Here is a 22,204-nt window from a genome sequence, read left to right as displayed (position 1 = left end):
GGTCTTTCATGGTCTTAATGTATGTTGTTTACTTCATCCCTCATTTTTCACTGTTCTCAAAAGCCTTATGTGATATTGTCTGTATTAAGCTTGTATTATTATTATTCATTATTATTATTATTTGATTTATGTCCTCATCCTCTAGTAAATGCAGAAACTGTATGCATAATGGACAGCTGTATACTAAATACTTCTACAAGACCAATTCTTTTTTTTAAATTCCTGTTGGGGACTATAAGAAATCATAATGGACTTGAAGTTGCTATAATTTAACATCCTACAACCCTTAATTATTATTATTTTTTTGTATTTCACTTGGAGTCACTTTGAGTTTTACTTGGTTTCTGGAGTCAAAGTCCTGCACTTTGTACGCCCACCATCCACCCCGATGACTTTCCTGCGGCTCCAGTGTGGTAGATAAATAAATAAAGGTAGCGCTTCATTCACTCAAACAAATATTACCTGTGAACATAATCCAGGCAGCGATTGCATTTTACAGCACAATGTAACTGGGAAAACAATTTAGTAATATATAAACGTAATTTATGAGACAGCGTAGCATATTCATACATTGTTAATGTAAAAATAGTTGCATATTGTGTATTTAACAAAATGTTTAAGAGCCCACATACTTTTTCCATTAAGAATGCCCAGCGACACCACATAATGATGTACCCTAAGCTGCATTCTCATATGAGGATTTTTGTTTTGTTTAGTGGACACTGTGTTTGGTGCAGTTCGTTTCTCTGTACTTTTTCCGCATCATAAGTTACTTGCAGGACAAAAAGATGGTTAGGTTTGGAAAATAACTTTCAGTGAGAGTGCAGCTCTTTTGAGACTTTCACAGACCTGACATTAGGCTTCACATCACCAAATTATGCACCACACGTCATAGTCAGCTCTTGTCTTGAAGCACACATGATTGTGAAAAATGATGGATCTAATTGCTCCTTGCTAGACTGTGCTCTGAGAGCAAACAGGTCCCGCAGATCTAAGCCAATAGCAGCATGCTGGTTTTAAAGAGTCCAGGAGATCTGGACGATGGATTTGGCCAGCTTTACTTAGTGAGCCTGCCCAACACAGAACCTATCAAATGTCTCACACAATCTATCATGTCAAATAAAAACAGCCAAAATATACATTCTTCATGAATGGAAAACACTGAGCAACAAAAAAAAAGATGATTTGCTTGCCATAATAGCTGAGCATTTTCTGTTGGATTATGCTTGGTGTAAACAAACAAAAATAGCTCCTGTATTGGCTCCATGTCTACTCTAAAGCACCCCTCTGACAAAAAACACTTGCAGGTATTGAATTCTATTCAGCGTGCAGATAGATAGAATTACCTGGTGGAAGACGAAGCCTGTAACTACCACCATTATCCTAATAAGGCCATTATACTGGAATGGCATGTCTCATATGCTGCAAAGGCCATGCTGCCAGGGCTTGGAGTGAATAATCACCCTGCCCTCCCGCCTGACCGCTCTTCCCTGCTCGCTGCCTACGCAATATTGTTTCGCCATACCCGGAAGAAGTGCCAACACACCGACAGACAGTTTTCAGTAAACCTTTTGAAACTCCAGAGAGGCTCGCAGGCTGATTGCGAAGAAGAGGCTGTTGATCCTGTTGTTTTTCTGTGATGCAAATGTTGCTTTAGCTTTCAAAAATAATGTTCAGTTCTGAGTCTGTGGAGAATCTCCAAATCGTCAAACGGACTTTTGAGCTTTAGTTCTTTGGTTTTAAATTGAGAGGGTTTCAAGGTAGAAATATTATCATTTTGTCATATTTTGTGCCTTTAAAAGTTAAAAAGTTTAATTGAAGTTTTAAAGTTTAGTTAGCTAAATACTACTTGTTTGTTTTTCAAACTCTGCACTTTCACTACTGCCTGCCTTTACGATCAAAATACAGAAAACAATATCTCTACCCACCTAAATGTGAGAGGTGCATCGGAGGGCGGAAGAACTTGAATAAAAGTGAAAAACTCCTACATAGTTTTTTTCTATTTAAAATTTTGACAGTGTAATGTTTCACTGATTTTTTTGTCATGCTAGTGGCACGGCACTAAGGATGCCACTGTCTGTCGGTCTGTCCACCACTTTGTACCAGACTACAAAAATCTCAACAACTATGGGATGGACTACCATGAAATTTGGTACAGACATCCATGGTGCACAGATGATGAATGCTAATGACTTTGGTGGTTTCCTCTAGCTCCACCATGAGGTTCACATTTTTGGCTTTTGGTGAAATATCTTAACAACTATTTGATGGATTGCCATGCATTTTGGTTCACACATTCCTGTCCCCCTTAGGATGAATTGTAACCACTTTAGAGATCACCTGACTTTTCATCATCAAAATCAAATCAAAATTTAAGTTTGTCCAATACTTTGGTTTATGACAAAATACCTGCAAAAACAAATGACATTCCCATCAGCCACCGCTGTACTTTGTGTTTATTGCTAATTAGCAAATGTTAGCATATGGATATGCTAAACTAAGATGCTATGAACATGGCAAACATTATATCTGCTTAACATCAGCATGTTAGCATTGTCATTGTGAGCGTGCTAGCATGCTGAAGTTAGCATTTAGCTCAAAGCACTGCCTCACAGAGCTGCTGGCATGGCTGTAGATTCTTAGTCTTGTTTAAAAAAAAAATGCCCTTTTGACCTCTTTAACATGAATCCATTGACATATGGAATTTGAGTGATACTTGTTCATATACCTGATTAAGGTTGTTCAGACATTAAATAAACAACCAATAAATGAGACAGTGCTTTAAGACTAGTGCCTGCCTTAAAGTGTGTGCCAATTTTATAGCATTTAGCTATCTTTCTTAATCCACTCTAAATCAGAAATGGATCAGACAGTTTTCTTCAGACAATCATCAATTTGTAGTAGAAGCCCCTTTTTTGTTTGTTTCATCTTCACAGACTTTCTCCTGCTTCTGCTTTTCACAGATCGTTGGGCTTGGCAGTCGTTTCTTTCCCTTCTCCATCAAACAACTTGCAGTTCTATTCTTTCCACTGACTTCATCCTCATTCCTTCAACGATGCCCATAGAACGCATTTAGTGTCACACTCATGCATTTTGGTACTTGCTGCACTAACATCATCATGTGAAACTTGACTACTTGTCTAAAAATGCCTCTCTATCCGTGTGTTTGCATGTACAGGCTTACACAGCGTGTAATTTCTTTCCATCTCATAGTTTTCTGAGCTGAAATCTGTGCTCTGGTCTATTGTACTTGCTCACACAATCCACCTTCTTGAGTTGCAAGAGGTTGTAAGCAGTTTACTTCTTGATTTGCGAACAAAAAAGGTTGTTAGTAAAAATGTAATCAATTTCTCAAGGACCTCATTGTGTTTAACAGTGTGAACGAAGCTATATCATAATGCTTGTTAGACTGAGAAAAACACTTTTCATCCAGATACAGAATGAAAGACATAAAGACTATCCTTTGCCTTTGTGCTGTCTAATCTTAATAGAGACATCACTTGAACATCTTCATCTGTTGTGATGTATTTCTAAATGTTTCTCCACTCTCTACCCACAGAGTTTTGATGACACACTGCCTCTCACCAGGCCTGAGGTATTGCCACGTCATGCTCTCATACCCTGCAGTCTTAAAGCCTTCAGTGTTAGGAGAGCAAGGGCATCCTACACACGAGGAGTCTGCCAGCATGGACACATTTGGATCAGTATCCATCATAACTGTAGGTAAACACTGCAAACTCGTTTGTACATCATGACACAGTTGCTCTCCAATATTCCAGCTGCTGTTTGATTTATGAGGTGGCACATGGCTCAGTATTAAACACTGCTAACTCGTATAACATTTTTCTTTTTAGCAATCTCAGCTGTTTCCTCCTAGAGTCCAAAGACATGCAGATCAGGTGAAAATGAAAATTACCTGAAAATGTGTTTGCCTATCTATGATTTATCCCTGTAATACTAAAGAAAAGAAAATGACACTTGACTTGTTTTGGTGAATTAAGGAACAAATATTGAAAGGCTTTTTTAGATAAATATGTGAAACATTCATTTTGTTTGTTTTGTCATTATGAGTGGGCCATCAAATAAAAGCAGACATGGATGGTGTTTGACAATAATTTGTATGATTTGTTCTCTCCTGCTTGGTATGCCAGATGGGTGCAGATCATTCAGTTGTGACAAATCAGTCACGATTATGTGATTACTCAGAGTATGATACGCTGTCAATTACAGAAAAGTGCTTTAAGGAGCCACTTCCTGCCATAGTATAAACCACACATACATTATGAGGCATATGAGAATAAAACACTGAATATGTTTTGTGTTAGGGAATGAGATGAGAGATGGTAGATCTCTATGGGATTAATTTCATGTCATATTTCGAAACTGGAAAAAAAGCTTCAACAGGTTGAAACTCGGTTGAAAGCTTGAAATCTGATAAATAAGGTTTTGCAAGATTGAAACTAAGTTTTGAAGGCTTGCATAATGTTTTGATAGGCTGAAAAAATTCAAATCTCTGAAAACATTATTTTGTATTTGAGCTTTCCAACTGCAGCACTCTTTTTACAGTTCTCAAACACATTTTCAGAGTTTATTTAGTTTATGTTTGACAATCCTGTTGATTACATTTTACTTCCACAAAACCCAGAGGGTGACTTTATGACATAACAACAACCCTGCCATGGACGTTGATATATTAGTAACAAATAACAAGCAAAGGCAACTGCTATTGTCATCATGCACGTTAGATGGATGTAAATTACAAGCTAATATCTAATTATCACACAATACTCTCATTTTCCCTAAGGAGCTGCCACCACCTTAAACTGTCTATTATGCTGTTCAACATAGTTTAACTCTACCCATCTGGTACTTCCAGCAGAATAAATCCAACAGGATAAAACATAAAATCTACAAATCTCTTTAACCTGGTCTGGATATGTACACAGTGATTAATCTCATGCTTCCTGCTTCACTACCACACATTTAACGTACCTCCCTTCTCCTCTCCATACACAGCACATCTCTCACTAAACACTGACTATCAACAGCAACACTGGTAAAGAGATGGAGAAGGCGGAAATATCAGGTCCCCACCCAAATATTTCAACAGCTAATTGCAGTTATTCAAAACAAGTGCATGAGTAAAGTCAGTGGGCTGCGGAAAATGATAATGAGTGAAGAGCTCGGATATGAGCCAAAAAATACGCACTACTGTAAAGGGTGTGTATGTGAGAGAGTGACAGACTGGTGCTAGCTAATTAATTCTGATGGCAGGTGGAGGATGTTTTGTATTGGGTATTCATTAGCAGCCATTGGCAGGCAGGTTTCCTTCAGACACCTCTCTGTGGGCTCGGCCAGTGGCGCTACAGAGGGAGTTAAATAAGGTGGAGCGGATTGAAAGGTACAGATGCCTGAGCAACCTGCATTTGTGATCAATGCTCACTCCTAATGGGAGCTGACAGTATTGATCTGACAATCTGGCAGTAAAGGAGGAGTGTGTGTTATTATCTGTGTGTGTGGGTGGGCCATCAAAAAGAGTCTTATCAAGAGTATCAAGGAAGCAGTCGGCTAACTAATGTCCAACTGAGACTTGCTGTCTGGTCTGCCTTGTCTTATCTCACAGTGAAATAGCTTTTTAGATGCATGTATAAAGAGATAGCTGCAGGTCTGCTGGTCTGCTGGTCCAATGATGAACATTGGCAAATGGTGGAGCTGATCATAACAGGGGCGTGTCTGGAATGAAGCAAGGGGTGGAGATGTAATATCAAATGAAGCTGCGTCTGCCAAAGACGGGGTGTGAAAATCCCAAACCTAAGAACATAATACATCATGCGGCGGACTTGTTACTGACGCCAGATTCTCCGACCTCGAAGGTTTTTGCACAATGAAAATGCGTCAGTGGAGATGGGTTCATCTGAGACAGATACATTTTTAACAGGCGTTCGTGGTCCCAGTCTTGAAATGAATCAAACTCATGACCAATGTGGTGTAACTATTGTCAGCACAGGACCAAGGCAGTACAGAGTCCTCTAGTATGTTCACAGTACCTTGGCAATGATGCTGCAGAGCTGAGGTCCATCCTGGGTGAGGGACAGCAGGTTGCTAATGGCACTTCCGATGGTGTGAATGTTGTCTGAAGAGTCAATCTGTTTAATCAGGACCTGCAAGGAAGATCAAACATTACGTCATTGTTATTACAGACCCAGAAATGCAATTCACATTGCCAGTAGCTGTTGCTTTTGAATATCTTTACAGTGATTTTTTAAGACAATACTTGTAGGAATTTTCTGTAATCATAACATCTTTCAAATTTTCCCTATGACAAAAGTTTTTGTTTGTAAAAAAATTAAGTCTGTTGCTTTCAATGGCACCAAATTCAGAAATGTGCAACAGTTGCAGGATAATTTGATTTATTTTTTCTTCTAATTCTAATCTTAACACTAAGCCCAAACCCTCAAACAGCCCTGTGAAGAAGCGAATACCAGCCAAAATGTTAACATTTTACTGTTATGTTAATTCAACCCTAAAACTCAAACTGGTCAGTACATTTGCCATGTCTTACAAAACTGCCTGTTGTCTGGTCTAGAAAATTGAAGTTGAACATTCGGATTTGACCATCTGCTGCCTCATTACTTTTCCTCCTTTACTGATTAACAATTTGCAACTACCAGGTGTGAACATGGGTTCCAAGTGCTCAAACTGCAGTATATTAGCTGATCTTGAAATATAAAGACCAGTACATTGTGTGGAAGAAGAACTTTTCTGCGTCTGCTTGAGCCAAGTTACAGCCATGTGCACTATGCGTAAAATAACTGGAAAAATATTATTCAGTTGCATACCCGGATCTCATTGGCTAAAGCCATGTCAATCATGTTACTGAAGGAATCACTGACATCTGTAAGGATCTCGTGGATTGCCTCTCTCATGGACTTTAGGAAGAACTCATCATCGGTGTGAAGGCACCTGTGGGTGAAGGGACATTTTGATTCCATATAAACCCACTTTTTACTATTTTTTATGATTATTTTATGATTGTCTATTAGCTTTTTAGAGTTTTACCTCTCTGTAATATTGGTCAGCTCCATACACTTTTCCAGAAGAGATTTCTCATACTGCAACAAAAGGAAAAGAAGAAACGCATTGTGCTGCGATAAAACACATAGAGAAGGAAAATAAATAGATTTGTAAGTTTATTCTATACAGAAAACTGTTGATACTTTAAATGAGATGAGTAATCCACATGTATATATATATATATATATATATATATATATATATATATATATATATATATATATATATATATATATATACATTTTACCATGTGTGTCAGGAAGTCTAAAACTTCAGTGCATATCTTCCTTTATAACTTCCTACTTTGTAACCTTGATGCTTTAAAAGCTTGTAAGGGCCAAACTGGCTTCACATGCCAACCACTTCCAAAATCAACGCTCACCTTCTGCATCTCTGGTGGTGTGCTTCGGGCTGCGCTGTACTCATGCACCAGTGAACGCACGTGGCAGTTCGCCCTTACGGCGGTGCTGTGGACCCTCTGCCAGCGTCCTTTCTCCAGTCGCTGGAACATCTTGCCGAGCTCCGTGCTGACCACCAGCGCTCGGCGGAGCAGCGTCTGCAGGTTGTTCCTGGCCACGTGGTCCCCTGCACCAACCCCGGAGGCCACAATCAGCTCTCCCTGCTGGGCGTCCTCCTCCACCCCGATGGGTTTGGCCTGGAGGACACACATACACTCTACCTCCGTCATGTGGCGGAGGTCCTCCATCCAGCGCTGGACCGAGTCAACCTGGAGAGACTGCATGCGGGTACTGTTGGAGAAATGAACACAGAAAAAAAAGGCAAGTCAGAGATAGTTTATTCACTATGGAGAAGTGTCACAGTGGTTTAACAACAACAGGACCCTGGGTGTGAGTATAGGCCTGTTCTGTGTGTAGCCAAAAGTAAAACAAACAGAGGACAGAAATGTGAATTTAAACTTAAGATTACTGGCACACACAATATCAAAATGCTTTAAATTAATATTTAGTTCAACACATTTATTATAATCTTGTAGAAAGAGTCAACAAATCAACACTGACTGTCGCAAGGAATAAGTATCTTGTGGTGTCCTGCAAGTGTTTGCATGTGTTTACAATGATGACCAAGTTGGAGACCTAGATTGCCCAATTGGACTGCCCATTTTTGGATTTTGATGGACTATACAATACAGTAAATATCACTATGTATTCAGTCTATATATGTGGATCCTTGGCTCACATCAAAATGAAGTCAGGTGGCACAGACCAGAGTTCATTCACCTCTACTGATTGCTGATTACTGTATGCAGAGAAAATTCCATTTCCTGCTTCTGAATTAATTTGCTGTTTGGTTTCATAGCAGTTGCTCATTATTGATATAAAAATGAAAAGTACAAATTACTGCACAAACAGAACCGCATTCGTGCAACAAATGTACTCAGTATTACACAGATAGTGTATGTTGAGGACAGTATTGTCTGAGATCCGGGAAGTCATTTGTGCTGACCGGCTTGCTGACTAAAGCCTGACCTGATTTATATGAGAAAACCTTAATCATCTTTGCCTCCTCCACAAGAAATAACATGCATCAGTAGAAAATTAAGGAAGTGGTTACTCATAAATTCAAACTGGTTGTTAGGACAATGACAGATCATTTAACTTGGCTGTGCCACCCTTGTACTCTCTATATATCTCTCCTTCTCCTTTTTCCAAATATTTCTTCCTTTTTTTCAGAACGTATAGGTCATAGTATAGGTTTGGTTAGATAAAACAAAATAATGATCTGTCTCATTATTTTGTTTTTTATTTTATTCTGAATTTAAATTGTTTTTGGGGTGGTGTCTTTTTCCAAAACCAAAAACACAAGAGTAAGTCAAGGACCCATTGTTTCGAAAAATTACTAAAAATGTGAGTCTACAGTCCTATTAAAATGATCATTTGACCCCACATACATGCAAATAAAACCCCATACTCCTCCTCTCTAAAATAAAATTCCATCTATGCCACACAGTATAACTGTCATTGGAAACTGCAGCGCTAAAACACCACTGCATTCCTAAAATCAATGATGTACACTCTTGAGGTCAATTATCCACCGCTAACTGCCAGTTTCCACACTTGCTCGTTTAAACCGTCATTTTCCCTCAGCATGGAGACGGCTTTAACAACAGGCTGCAAGCAAACAGTCCTCCCCACTTCAATCTCTGCCAGCACTGACCCTAATGAACGCAGGCTTAAGGGGGCAATCCAGAGTCCCGCACCCAGTGAGTCAAAGCTCCCTGAAAGTGAACGGGTCGATGGCCACAACAGCCACCTTTGCTTTGAGTCAACACATGGGAAAGGGTCTCTAATGAAGCTTGATATTTTCCTATTGGCTCTCTGGGTATTGTCTGCCATTTGTGGGAACTAGAAGCTCACCGGAGACACTGGGATATTGCATTGGTATTGAATATTGGTTGATCTGGTTTAAGAGAGGCATTGTGGTTGTGTGCACACTCAGAACAAAGATTTGTCATTGATGAGCAACAGCCAACGTCATTACATCTTCAAGCCAGGTATTGGGTTTCAGCTTTTAGCCAGAGCTGGACTGGAAGAATACACATGACTGAATCATTAGAAAGCCACAACTCCAATTATATGTAATCCACTATCAAACCATACGGCGGGCAGCTGTTTACTAAAGAAAATCAATGTGGAGTTTTGTTAATTTCAGAAACAGGTCTCATTAAAGGCTGAAGCAGATTAACTCAGCTGACATGTGAAGACAAGACCATTAACTGCTCCTCTTAAGCTGCCAGTTTTACTATAAGAAAAAGGGAAAAAGAAAAACAGGAGGAAATTACAATTAAAAGCTTTGTTGCACAGTACGTGACTGAGGACACTTGCAAAGAACTAAAATTAAAGAACACAAAAGAACCCCAAATATGAGAGTGCTAAAAAACATCTGTATCTATTAGAGGTGAAACCTTTCTTCTACAAAGTCTGTAATTTGAAGTTCACTTTAAATTCAAAACTTTGGCAGTTCACATTATTTGTCCAAGCACATTTTGTCCTGAAACACAGAGCACTCACTTGAAATGTTTCAGACATATTGAGTATGGAGCACAAAAGCACACACTCACACAAATACACATACTGTATATGTATATAAATTGTACATTCAGTCAATCATCCGTCAGGTGAGGAGGTGGAATAACAATGCAAAAGTAGTCAAATCTGTAGGTTGCAGAGCGAGGAAGCTCACCAGTTCAAAACTCTCTCCAGCAAATATATCTCCTTCAATTTGGAAAAGGATGAAGATGTAATTAGCTGTAAATGTAGAATAGAATAAATAACTGCACAGTGTTTCACGGTGTAGTAATCATTCATATGGAGCTTGTTCTGCTAAGTGGGGTAAATGACTTCATAGTGATCATCGTGACTTCTGAAAATGGATGAGATACGAGTTTTAGTTTAAATCTAGACGATTAAAGAAATGAATTTCTCCTAAATGTTTCTTGCAAATAAAATACGACTGAACCCTGCTTCAGTTTTTTTCTCATATTCTAAAACCTCTTAAAAACCACTCTAGTTCTCCAAATGTCTCTTGTTAGAGATTAATCACACAGTGGTGAATAACACTTAGTGATTTAAACTAAGTGAGTCAAATTAGCCACAAAGAACTTGATTACCAGTCACTGCCATGGCTGAAGAGGAGATGGAAAGAGCTCTCAATTCTTAATTGGCATTATTTTCCTATACATTTCACCCAATTAAGTTACACTTTTTACGTTTTTGTGGAAAACCAAACTGGATGACACAGAAACAGAGAAAATGTCCAGATTTGGTTATTATACATTTCTGTTATGTTTATCAGCTATCATGTATTTCCTAATGGCGTCAAAGTCACACTCAGAGTGTATAACAAACAACCAAATCAATCTAAAATGTGCAGCAATATGCAAAATTCTCTTCATATCAGACCCAATGTGGCCATTTCAAACCATTTTTCACAGTTATATAACAGCATCACATAAGGATGAACCCATCTTGATTTACACGCCCATCAAGCCACAAAACCTTCCCCTCAGTGCGGGGGAAAAAAGATGATAATAATAGGCTTGTTTTCCAAAAGAGGGGAAGCGGTGCTCTTCAGCTTGCAGGGAATGACAAATATTTACATGCAGGGCCAAGAGAGGGTCAGGCGACAGCAGCTCTATTATCCCAGACAGGGATCCTGTGGAGATGAAGCATCAGAAACGCCGGCAACAGCAGAGACAGGAGCTGGTCAATAGGAGATATCCTTGTTTTTGTTTTAAAATGCCACAAGATTTAAACATGTTTTTTGTACCAGGCTTGGAAGTCTATTAATGTCTCTGTCTGTGTTTGATATTAATGTTCTCTCTGTATTATGATTAGATTAGAGGGAGCTGCTGTTAATAGTCATACTAATAAAACATTAGTGTGAATTGAAATTACCTGTAATGCTCACCTGAATTGTGCTGAATTGTCATGTGAAGTCAATCATATTAAGGCCAGTCTTTTTTTTTTTAAACAAGGGATTTGTGAAGGAAGCTGCGGTTCTTTCACAGTAAATAGTTTCTGATCTTACACAGCTGTCAAAAAAGCTTTATTAAGAATTTTTAGTGTCACGGACATGAGAGGGACGACAGAAAGTATTGAGAGATGGACTAACACATTGTTGGTTTGATCTTTTCATGGGATTTGCTGACAATAAGAAAAATACAGAATTTTAACAGCTTTATCTGTTAAAAAAGTGATTGCAATGTGCATCCTAAAAAGTTAATTAATAGAAAATGAATCTGAAAATTGGAATTGTAGTAGATAACATGGCATATAACATACACCAAGAAGAAAAGATCTTTAACTTTACAAATAAATATTAACAGGCAGAATTACATAACGTTTGTGTATAAACATGGGGAACATACAGAAATCTGACAGGCTGAACGGCATCAATAAAGGTTGAATCCTATAGATATTTACGGAGGAAATCAGGTTGGTGTGCTGAGTTAGTGTCACAGTGATCACACTCTTCCTGTAACACATCAAGGGAAAATGATAACTTGAGCTTTTAGATGATTCACTTTTTCAACTTTTCATGTGCTTGAGAGACATAGAGTTGTTCTGCTGGATGAGTCACTGAGAGGCTGCTGCTCTGCTCTGTTCGGGTTTATAATCGCCTGTCACTGAGATCAACTCCACATTTATGAAAGAGAGAGGTTTGTGACTGCACAGTCAGTCTATGTGTGAGTGCTAAGTTGGTTTTAGGGTTAAGGTTAGAGTTTGAGTTAGGTTAAGGGGTGTAGTTAGGCATGTAGTTTTAACGGTTGCTTGTGTGAGGGTCAAAATACTGTGCTTTTACAATATAACACTACAGTATATCCATTAGATTTGGGTTTAATTACATTGCACAATGGACTTCAGCTGATGTGCAGCTTGGTTTTCAAACACTTCCTTTATTAAGTGCCAATTCGGATATATCAGAGCTTTCAGAATATTTGTCGTAATGAAGACTTGGATGTTGACTTGATGCTGTTTACAAGTTGGAAACTCGTAATTACGATAACTCTGGTATGATATGAACACTGCACAGGTCAGGGGTTAGGGAATACATTATTAAGTCATTGAGGGTCCTCACAAGTACAAAATGTGTAGATGCGCAAGAAGAGTTCAGTCACAAAACTAAGCAGCACCAAAAGACTGATCGTTAAACATTATTTGGTTTGTTTGAATGTTTTTTTTACACTTTAACTTGCAATTTAACTCATCAACGCCACACACACATACACACAGAAATCACAATGAAAATTTAAAAAAAAGCAGATGTGAAGAAGATAAGTATATATGCTTCATTCACATTCTTTTAGTCATATCCAGCATTTAAACTAACAAACTCTCAGGCCAACATGACTACAATGAAATACATGTTTTTAACACACGGTACAATTTGCATAAAAATAATTGGTATTTAAATATATAAGGTGGACATTTTCTATTCCATTTTCAAGTCTAAAATGTCTCTCATGTGAACTTTACAGTAACCCAGTGCATTTTCAAAAACCTTCGCTCTGTGACATCCGGCTGTTTTAAAGATGGAATCATCTGCTGACAGCCTTTCTATGCTGAGGGAAGCCCTCGGCGAGCAAAGAGAAAGAAAACACAAAAGTAACACTTGGTGTAGCACAAATATGGACAGTTTGTTTGAGGCTAAAAACAGTAACCACGTCCGCATAAAAATACACTGTAAGCATTAATCTTTTAGCGTGTGCTGTCTGTGGGTCATTCGCTAATCAGATCCTGAAGATAATACAAATAAATGACAATACTATAGTGTGCTTTAAATCACAGCGATAGTCACATCTTTACCCATCATACTGTATTAGCTCGCAGTGTGGTGGAGTGCTTGCTAGTTAGCGAGCAGCAGACGGGCAGGTTTGCAACCAAGTGGTACAGCACCTGTTGTCACTCAAGTGTGGCAGTTATTGGACAGCAGGAACTAGTTTGTTCTTCAGGGGTGGTTGCCCATTATTAGGCTTGTTCTACATATCGCTAGAGGCTTCAAGTGATTCATGTACTATGTACAACACTTCATAGATCATGAGCACAACAGGTTGAGTAATGTCTGCCTTTCTTTGGTTAGCCGCTTGATTAATGGTTTCCCTACACGTCATGCCACCCTGCTGTCGACTGCAAAATGATCCCACTGATGTCCTGTGTGTCTGGTTTAATGAAATTGTGTGAAATTAACATGTCTTAAAATACAGATCATGTGCTCCATGCACATTTATGGACTTTGTGTAGGAAAAGAAAAGAAACTGGGAAGTTTTACATTGAGCTGATATGGTGAAATATGGTGATGGATTAAGCTGAGACTGAAACTTGATTGACAGAAAAATAATCCAGAAGTATTTTGATATTCCATTAATCTTTAGTTTTTCAAATAAAAATGCCAAATATGCCCTAGTTCCAGCTTCTTTGTGTGATTCTAAACTGAGAGTGCTGGACTGTTGAAGCAATTAGATGGCGTCCCCTTGGGCTTTAGGAAATTGATATGGCCATTGTTCACTAGTTTAACAATTAATCAGTTAATGGAGAAAATAATTGGCAGAATAATCGCTAATTTGTTGTAGCCCTAATTACAATTTAAGTGTGAGTATCACATTTTACTATGATGACCTGGCTTCACTTCAGATCATGAAAACACATTTTCATCAAATAGTGGACATATATTGTGTTACCAGCACTAAAACATTACCAAGGTTTAAACTAGGGATGGGCAATACCAAACTTTTTTAATTCGATATGTTACAGATACTTTTTCTTACAATTTTAACAATACCGATACTGACACTTATTATACTTATTATACTCCAGTATTTTAGAGAAATACTGATTAAATAATAATAGAATAAATAAATATTGTATTGTAATAAAAGTTGTAACATAACAACATAAAATGTGCAAATTTGCACTTTCTTAAAGATCTCTTTCTTAATCTTGTGAGTATCAAAGTATCGATTCCACAGTATCGATCCGCCCATCCCTAGTTTAAACAGCTATAGTCCAGTTAATCTATAAATAGATAAAGTTCAAATTATTTAGTTGTCTTGGTGTGTTTAAAATGAACATGAAGGTAATTTTCACCTTTATGTGTGTAAATTTCGACCGCTGGACTGTGAAATTCTGGATCTATGAAGGCCCGCCCACCACCACTGTGTGTTTGGTTGTGTGTTGTGTCTTTTAAGTATAGTTAGCATCTTTTATTTGTTTATATTGTTTGTTAGCTTGTTTGTAACTGGCAGTGGCTGACACAGCGTTAGTGGTTGTAAAACATACAATAATATCTGCGACGATGTTACAGTGTGTTCATATTGTTATACGTAACGTTAGTAGGTAGTGGAAGGAAGCTCCAGGGTCCGGTTTACATCGTCAAAACTTTCACTACGCTAACTTAGTGCAAACCCTCGCTCTCTGTTCTGACAAGTCTGCTCTGCTGGAGGTTCAGGTTTCTTTGCCCGGAGTATGTTTGAATGTTATATTTTAGACTTCCCCCCCCTTCAGTAGAGGAATGTGAAAACACATCTCTAGTGACAAACTTTGCACAGATACAAGTCAGTAAAGTCAAGGTCTGACATTTTAAAGGACCTAAACATAAGAAAAACACATTTTTGAGTGGAAGGGTACTTTAAAGGTTTTCAACTTCCACTGGCGAATCTTTGCCTCACTTTGTACCATACTAAAAATGACTAAACATCAGGCCTGGAATTTCGTAATTTTAGGGGCAAGGCCACATGCCAGGGCATCAAGGCCATAAGTTAAAATTCGTGATTTGATTCACTTAAATAAACCAAACAATTTCTTAAAGCATTAATGCCTTTTTAATAAACAGTGTAACACTTATAGAAACACATTTTTTATCAAAAGAATAATTTATTGGTAATTCGTATTAGAAAAGGTTTATGATCACAAACCATTTGTACAATCATTGAAGCCTCAGGGCACTAAAATAAGTAGTGACAATAATATCCAAACAAATGAACACTCAATTTGCGGCACAAAGATTTGTTTTATTTGAACAAAAAAGTTTATGAGCATTTGAGGGCACTTTTGCTCCAAGCTGTGTTAATTTCTGACTTGTCCTCTGTCATGCTGCTGCCGCACTTTCTCTTTCCCACATCTTTCTCCACCATATTTTATTGTTTACTCACAAACTGCTTTAATCTGCTCACCTTGCTTTTCCTATCAGTTCTCTTTTCCCCACACACACGCGCACACACCTACACCTCTGTCTCTTACTGCATACACACCTGCTCGCCCCACCTCTTTCTGTTTCTCCCTGTATCTGTCTGCTCTGTTGACTTTCTTCATTAGCGGTATGTTTTATAAAGTCGTCCAAAAAAACACAACTCACATTTTGGATTTTTTCACAACAGTAGGTGAGCTGTGTGTGGAGGAGGCTTGTTGTTAATGATGTCACCTATTAAAACGATCTAAACCAATGCGGTACTGAATGACATCTGCACCAACCAGGTTGACTTACAAGCTTTTACCAAACAACGGCAAAAGTAGGCCTACATTAAACAGCAGACTCTCTCTCTCTCTCTCTCTCTCTCTCTCTCTCTCTCTCTCTCTGTTTCTCTGCAGAGCATGTCCAATTGTCAGTAGATGCACAGGAGGGGTAGAGCGAGGGGAGATTGTCCACTAGTTAATCGATTGCGGATGGTGTCTTTCTCTCAGACTTGTTGATTACATTACTGCTCAATCAATCAACAATCAAGTACATGTACTAACATTCTGTTGTCAAGCGGACTCGACAGGAGAGGGCAGAGAGGCAGGGCGGGGAGAGAAAAAAACAAAACAGGCAGAGAGTGAGTCACCAAGGCCACAGCGGCCGATGGGCATGCGATTTTCAGGAGGGCCAGGAGGGATTTTCAAGGCCAGACAGAGGGGTATGGCCGCCAACGATACTTGTTCATTCTTATCACATCTTAATCATTAAACAAACCTTTTTTTACTTACCTGGCTGTTAGCTAACTTTTACACATAAAGATACACATAAAAATGTTGTATTTGTATTGCCATCTTTAATGGTAGAGAAATTTAATCTTCACCTTGTGTGTTCACAAAACAACTACTTTTTAATTGGATAAGAGAGAGGCATGCTCTGGGTTTTGATCCTCTGTGCAACTATCCATATTACAAATGTATGCACTCATGGTACAGTAAAGTGAGGGGTTTTGGATAAATGTCCTCACCAAATGTCTTAAAACATCTGGAATTGTCGACTAACTGCATGCAGTATCACTGGCAGGCCAAGCAGCTCGTTTGGAAAAGAAACACAGCAACATGTGTTAGTTTATGTTATTATTTCTGTTTTGGATCTGACTGCATTCAGGTCAGAGTATTCTCCACACCGTTTTCTGATATAGAAATCATTCACCACGATATAAGCAAGATGGAGCCCTTCATTGTTGTCCAGTGTCTGCTTTTCGTGAATATCAGTTTGACGCCTGATGTCACTTATGAACAAATGGAAATCTTTCTCAAATACCACAACAGAACCGCAGTTCAGCGGGGCAGAGTCAATGGAAATGTGGGCAGAATGGGCTGCAAGATTTTGAGGACCAGACCATTGTGGCTTTGGCTTCAACTGAAGGAAGAAACAAGGACACTCTTGTACCAGAAAGAATTAAAGATGGAGGCATATATACAAAGAGACCAAATAGGATGTTAATGCATTCCTCTTCTGCTTAAAAAACAGAATTTTGCTAAACAGAACTCTCTGAACAAACCTTTTTACGCAGAGGCTACAGCTCCACTGAAAACTTCAGAGAGGTTTTTTCTTTTTTACAAAATGCTGCCTCTCTATGTAATGGGGTGACAGATGAGCTAAGAAAATGGTAAAAGCATATGGCTAATGGTACTTTTGAATGTGTAAGTCACGCCTTGATTTTCTGGGTGATGGTCAAGTCTGTGCTCCTCCAAAGTAGCGGTAGTGGTAAGGGGATATTGTGGCCTCTGACTGGTACAGTTGAATCCTGGCAACAGGGGCAAACATCTGACTCCCAGATGTTTCAGACGGCCTCTAATGTGCAGCCAAGACCAGACTTACGTAAAACAGCACACTCTGAGTCTCTTTCTATCTTGTTCTCTGTCTCTTTCTCCAACCAACTCTAGCTTATTTCTCTCCATCGTTTGTTCTCTTTCTCTCTGACTCACACTCGTATCCTCACACATGCCCGGTTATATGCAAGACATAAAAGTACACGTACTGCGGCCATATGTGCAAGACATTATCTCTTCTTCTGTCTCAAACCATCTCCAGCTGACTCGTCTCTCACTTTGTTCCATTATTCTCTCTTCACTCTTTCCTTCACATCAGCAAACCCACACTTATGCAACTTCCAACATCCTGCATGGGCTGCAAACACAAATCCGCAACATAAGAAGATATACAAAAAAATGACAAATGGCGGCACAGAAACTAGGTTAACCTGCTCACAGCGTAATGGCCGAGCCTCTTTCAGAGTGTAACCTGAGGCCTCGATTGTCCAGACAAGCCAATCTGGGCAACGCGCTGGTTCTGTTGTGGAGATGATTGTCAACTAAGTGCATGTGTGGGTTCCATCTGTGTTTGCAATTTATTTTAATACAATTCAGACATTTGGCTCCTTTCATCAGTTGATTTACTGACTGTTACTGAACCATGTGAGGAACAAATAGGATTTATGTTTGAATGTGTAGACACAGGAGGGGCAGACAAAGAAAGAAAGAGATGATCTGTTTGTTTTTGTTGTGTTGTGTGTGTGTGTGTGTGTGTGTGTGTGTGTGTGTGTGCGCCTGCATGTATGGCGTGACAGCTGTACTGATTTGATATCCAAGGGCATTCATTACACGTCTTCTGCGACGCTGTGTAAGCATTTGTAAACACAAAACTGTCAGAAGATATATATTCAAATTTATTATCAATGACTGAAATACTCTCAACCACAGCAGCTGATGAAGAGGCTTTTTCCCATTAAAAAAAAGAAGCATCAGCATCTGACATTTAGAATTTCACAACAAAGATATAAATCACTGCTGTGTGATAAGAGTTTGTTTTATGTATCTCCAAAAAGAGACTTTTCTGGAAGTCAGGAGGAACAGTTTATTTGAAGATTGATAGCTATGAAGGTTAAAAAACACACAGTGGGTTTTGGATGAGTTTTCTTTGGCACTAAGTTAATAAAACATGAGAAACGAAGGATGTGAAACGTCAATTAAAGCGAAGCAAACTGCAAGTTACTGATTTTATATTTGAAAGACTAGACATCCAGCTTGTGATGAAGGCTGTTTAGTTGATGGTTCAACAGTGCAGAGAGTCCAGTTTAGATCAGCTGGCAGGTCTGTGCTCCCTGTCGACTTTTTGACAGCGTGGAAGCTGCGCTGCTCTGTTTTTGCTTCAGTTTATGATTGTTTGGTATGTGCACATTTCTCCTTTTGCATCTTGACCACATGTGTCTGGCAAATTTTTCAGGACTTTTGGTTTCAATCTCTTGCTATTGTGTGCTGATATGCACCTCAAATATAGAATCCCGTTGTGGACAGATGTTATACAGGTTGTGTGTGCGCATGGCAGGGAGTGTGGGAGTGTGTGTTTGTGTATGTGTTTGCATTGTCACTAAGATTTTGACCTTTGCACCTCCTGCTATTGACTGCCTCTAATTTGTTTATCTAGGATCCTGACTAAGGCCAATATATTGGTTTGGGGATGTAGAGCCAACAACATCAGCCAATAAATATTTCCCAAGGCAGATATGAAGGAGGTGAGGATCTGATTTTACTCACCAGATTCAGGGGTGTCAGTCTATAATACCTACCTTACTTCTTCTCAACATACACATGAACCATCTAAAGTTCATGTAGTTCCAGTTCAGTTCCATGATAGTCTAAATAATGCTGTCGAGGTGTTGTACATCATACAAACAATACAAGTCTGTAGGAATTATTATGCAAGAATATGTATATTGTCAAGCTGCACTAATCTATATTTTTTATATAAACAATGGATGAAATGTCTACATGTAATGTGAAAGGGGTTGCTCGTGGTGACGAACCTACAGAATTATCACTCAACCCTCAGCTCTGGAGAGCGTTTTGGTATCTGTCAGCTCATTGTTTTGATTTTACATCCTACAACTAAAACTAGTTGTAGGATTTAAAGGATGTTGTTTCAATCTCATCACTCTCGTCAGCACCGTTTCCAGCTGCAGACAGTAAGCAACTAGTTGGTAAACAAAGTGGAGTATTTAGCCAGGTATTTCCCTCACCAGTTAGTGGAGACCAAAGCAGAGCTAAAAGGAGAGTGAATATTGGACTTACATGTGCAAAAAAAATCAGTTAATGCTACTTAAAGTAATCTTGTTAGCAGGAAAGACGTTTGGTTGCCACAGGTTTTAAACTAGGTGAGAAAAAAGTCTTGCAAGATTTTATCATGCAGGTGTCCCAAAGAGGAACTCAATATCTTGTAGAAAATAAAAGTCTTGCATTCAAGAAATTTATTGAATCAGTACATCAAACTATGTTTCAATTCCTGCAGAAGTTCTTCAGTTCTTTGTTAAAAAGGTGATAAAGATTATATTATTAAAGAGGAGATTGAGTACCCAATTTTAAGATTGTTATTATGAGTGTTGTTTCATTGGATATATGGCTTTTTATCCAATTCTTTGTTCTCTGTCTGACCACGAGTTGTATCTAACGATGTGATCAGTGTCTTCAGCTGCACACTGTAACACAGTGAATTGAGCGCTTAAGTGATATATACTATAGTCTAATTTTGACAAAGAACTTATGCACTGTAGAAAGTATACAGGGACCAAAATGTTCGTCTGTTGGTTAGGATGTAACTTTAGACACTTGGTCAAACACTGGTCAAACAGAGGACCTGAAGCTAATTCTGCTGTTGCACTCAGTGTAATTCTCTGATTAACATCACCTTACGTCATATTTAAAATGGCTCATGTTAATGCAATTGTATGAGAGTGTAAGTCATTTCTGTTTGTGTTTTCCAACTCACAGACCTGTGAGAACCAAATACGACCTGCCTTCCTCACAGCAGCCTAATCTGTTACCAAACATCTCTGTGATACATTCATCTCCTCACAAACCACAGACGAATGACACAACTAGACCCTGTCACCACTGTAAACCTCAATCTCTGCTCCTATGAGAGCTGCCATGATACCAGCGTTCCTCACACCACTGCCACCATTACAGTGCATTATCAAAAGGAGATAGGGGCCAAAGTAGGCTGCATTTTTGGGAGCCCCATCTGCAGATGAAACATGAGGGTTATTTCTTGCTATCATGGCTATTATTGTAAGTATGTTGTTTGGGTGTGTTTGGGTGTGTTTTTCTACATGTGTGTGACGTGTGTGTGTCTTGACGGATATGAAATCCAGAGAAAAGTGCTGTCAACATGAAGAAAATTTACAGCTCTGCACCAGTGGCTTTAATATTAACATGAACAGCTCAAAGACTATGGTAGACTGTTTGTATTAACTATGAATGTTATGTTATGTCCTATTATCCACTATCTTTGAGCAAATACATTCAAGAGGACCTGACAAGATACATAGTTAACCAAGCACCTTTGAGATTTCATTGCTGCTTCCCTTGTAAGATGGGATTTGTATTTTTTTAATGAATGAATTTGTCTCAACCTATACCAGCTACTATGGTATAGATATGGACACTGCAGTTTGGTACACCCCTGCTCTTTTATTTATTTATTTTTTTTTTTTTTTTGGGCTTCTGGTACAGTGAACACATGTAATGAAATGGTGAGTAGGAAATTATGAGCCTTTTTCAATATGCCAATTTTTCCACCTCAGCCAAGCGCAAAAACCTTTTTGTGATAGTTTTCAAATTTAGGAGCAAATTGAAAATGCCCATAAAAACAGCTTCATGGAAACATACCTATTGCTGTTGAGTTTAAAAATAATTTTTTTGATGCTTTCAGCAGCAAAAAAGAAATTCCAATCCCCCTTCACCGTGTCAACAGACTTCTCAGTGGTTTATATCTCAAAACCACAGCAAATAAAACCACAACTAGCCCCATTGGCTGCACACCACCTGGGGCAAGTGGGAAAACTATGTTGCTTCAGTGATTTGGGTGAACTGACCCTTTAAATACGTCACGTTTTTTTAGTGGTCATATGAACCAACTGTGGCTGTGTATACCTCTGAGCTGGCCTGTGCTCAGATCCACAATGGTCAGACTGTGCTGCAACTTGCCTCATTGGGGATGAAGAGAGCGAGCTGCTCTGCCTGGAGCTGCTCTGAGGAGTCGCCATTCTGTCCGAGGCCATCTTACTTCAGCTCTGCACCTGAAACACACGACATTCAACATAAAAATTAAGGTTACAAGACATGAAAGTGACAGTGTCATCCTTTAGTAACTTATTTTCCTGTCAAATGTGAAAAATTGTTAGAAATAAAGTCAAATGTGCCAAAAGTATTTTACAATCACCTCAGACTGAATACTAACATATGTAACTACATATTTCAACATACACACAGTGAATACAACAAACACACACACACACACTGCATTTTCCTGGTAGTGTTGCTTGCCTCCGCAGTGTTATCCACTACAAATCTTGATCTGCCTCCAAGAATTCTATTCTTGT

General features: G+C 38.8%; 1 protein-coding gene across 7 annotated transcripts in view; it reads right to left on the bottom strand.

The window, feature by feature from the left end:
* LOC122874583 (protein inscuteable homolog) overlaps positions 1–22,204 on the bottom strand; it is a 55,326-nt gene that overhangs the window by 12,182 nt on the left and 20,940 nt on the right. For 3 of the 7 annotated variants that reach the window (XM_044192623.1, XM_044192625.1, XM_044192624.1), the window contains exons 2-6: positions 21,756–21,901; positions 7,457–7,823; positions 7,060–7,112; positions 6,840–6,963; positions 6,048–6,161 (exon numbers count right to left, since the gene is read on the bottom strand). In XM_044192623.1, coding sequence (XP_044048558.1) covers positions 6,048–6,161; positions 6,840–6,963; positions 7,060–7,112; positions 7,457–7,823; positions 21,756–21,883 — 786 coding nt within the window. In that variant the 5' untranslated portion in view covers positions 21,884–21,901. The remainder of the gene's footprint in view (positions 1–6,047; positions 6,162–6,839; positions 6,964–7,059; positions 7,113–7,456; positions 7,824–21,755; positions 21,902–22,204) is intronic. The other 4 variants (XM_044192626.1, XM_044192628.1, XM_044192627.1 and 1 more) reach the window with 2 other exon arrangements.

The sequence above is a fragment of the Siniperca chuatsi genome, linkage group LG4, assembly GCF_020085105.1.
Source record: "Siniperca chuatsi isolate FFG_IHB_CAS linkage group LG4, ASM2008510v1, whole genome shotgun sequence".
Lineage (NCBI taxonomy): Eukaryota > Metazoa > Chordata > Actinopteri > Centrarchiformes > Sinipercidae > Siniperca > Siniperca chuatsi.
This window is presented reverse-complemented; position numbering and strand designations above follow the sequence as displayed.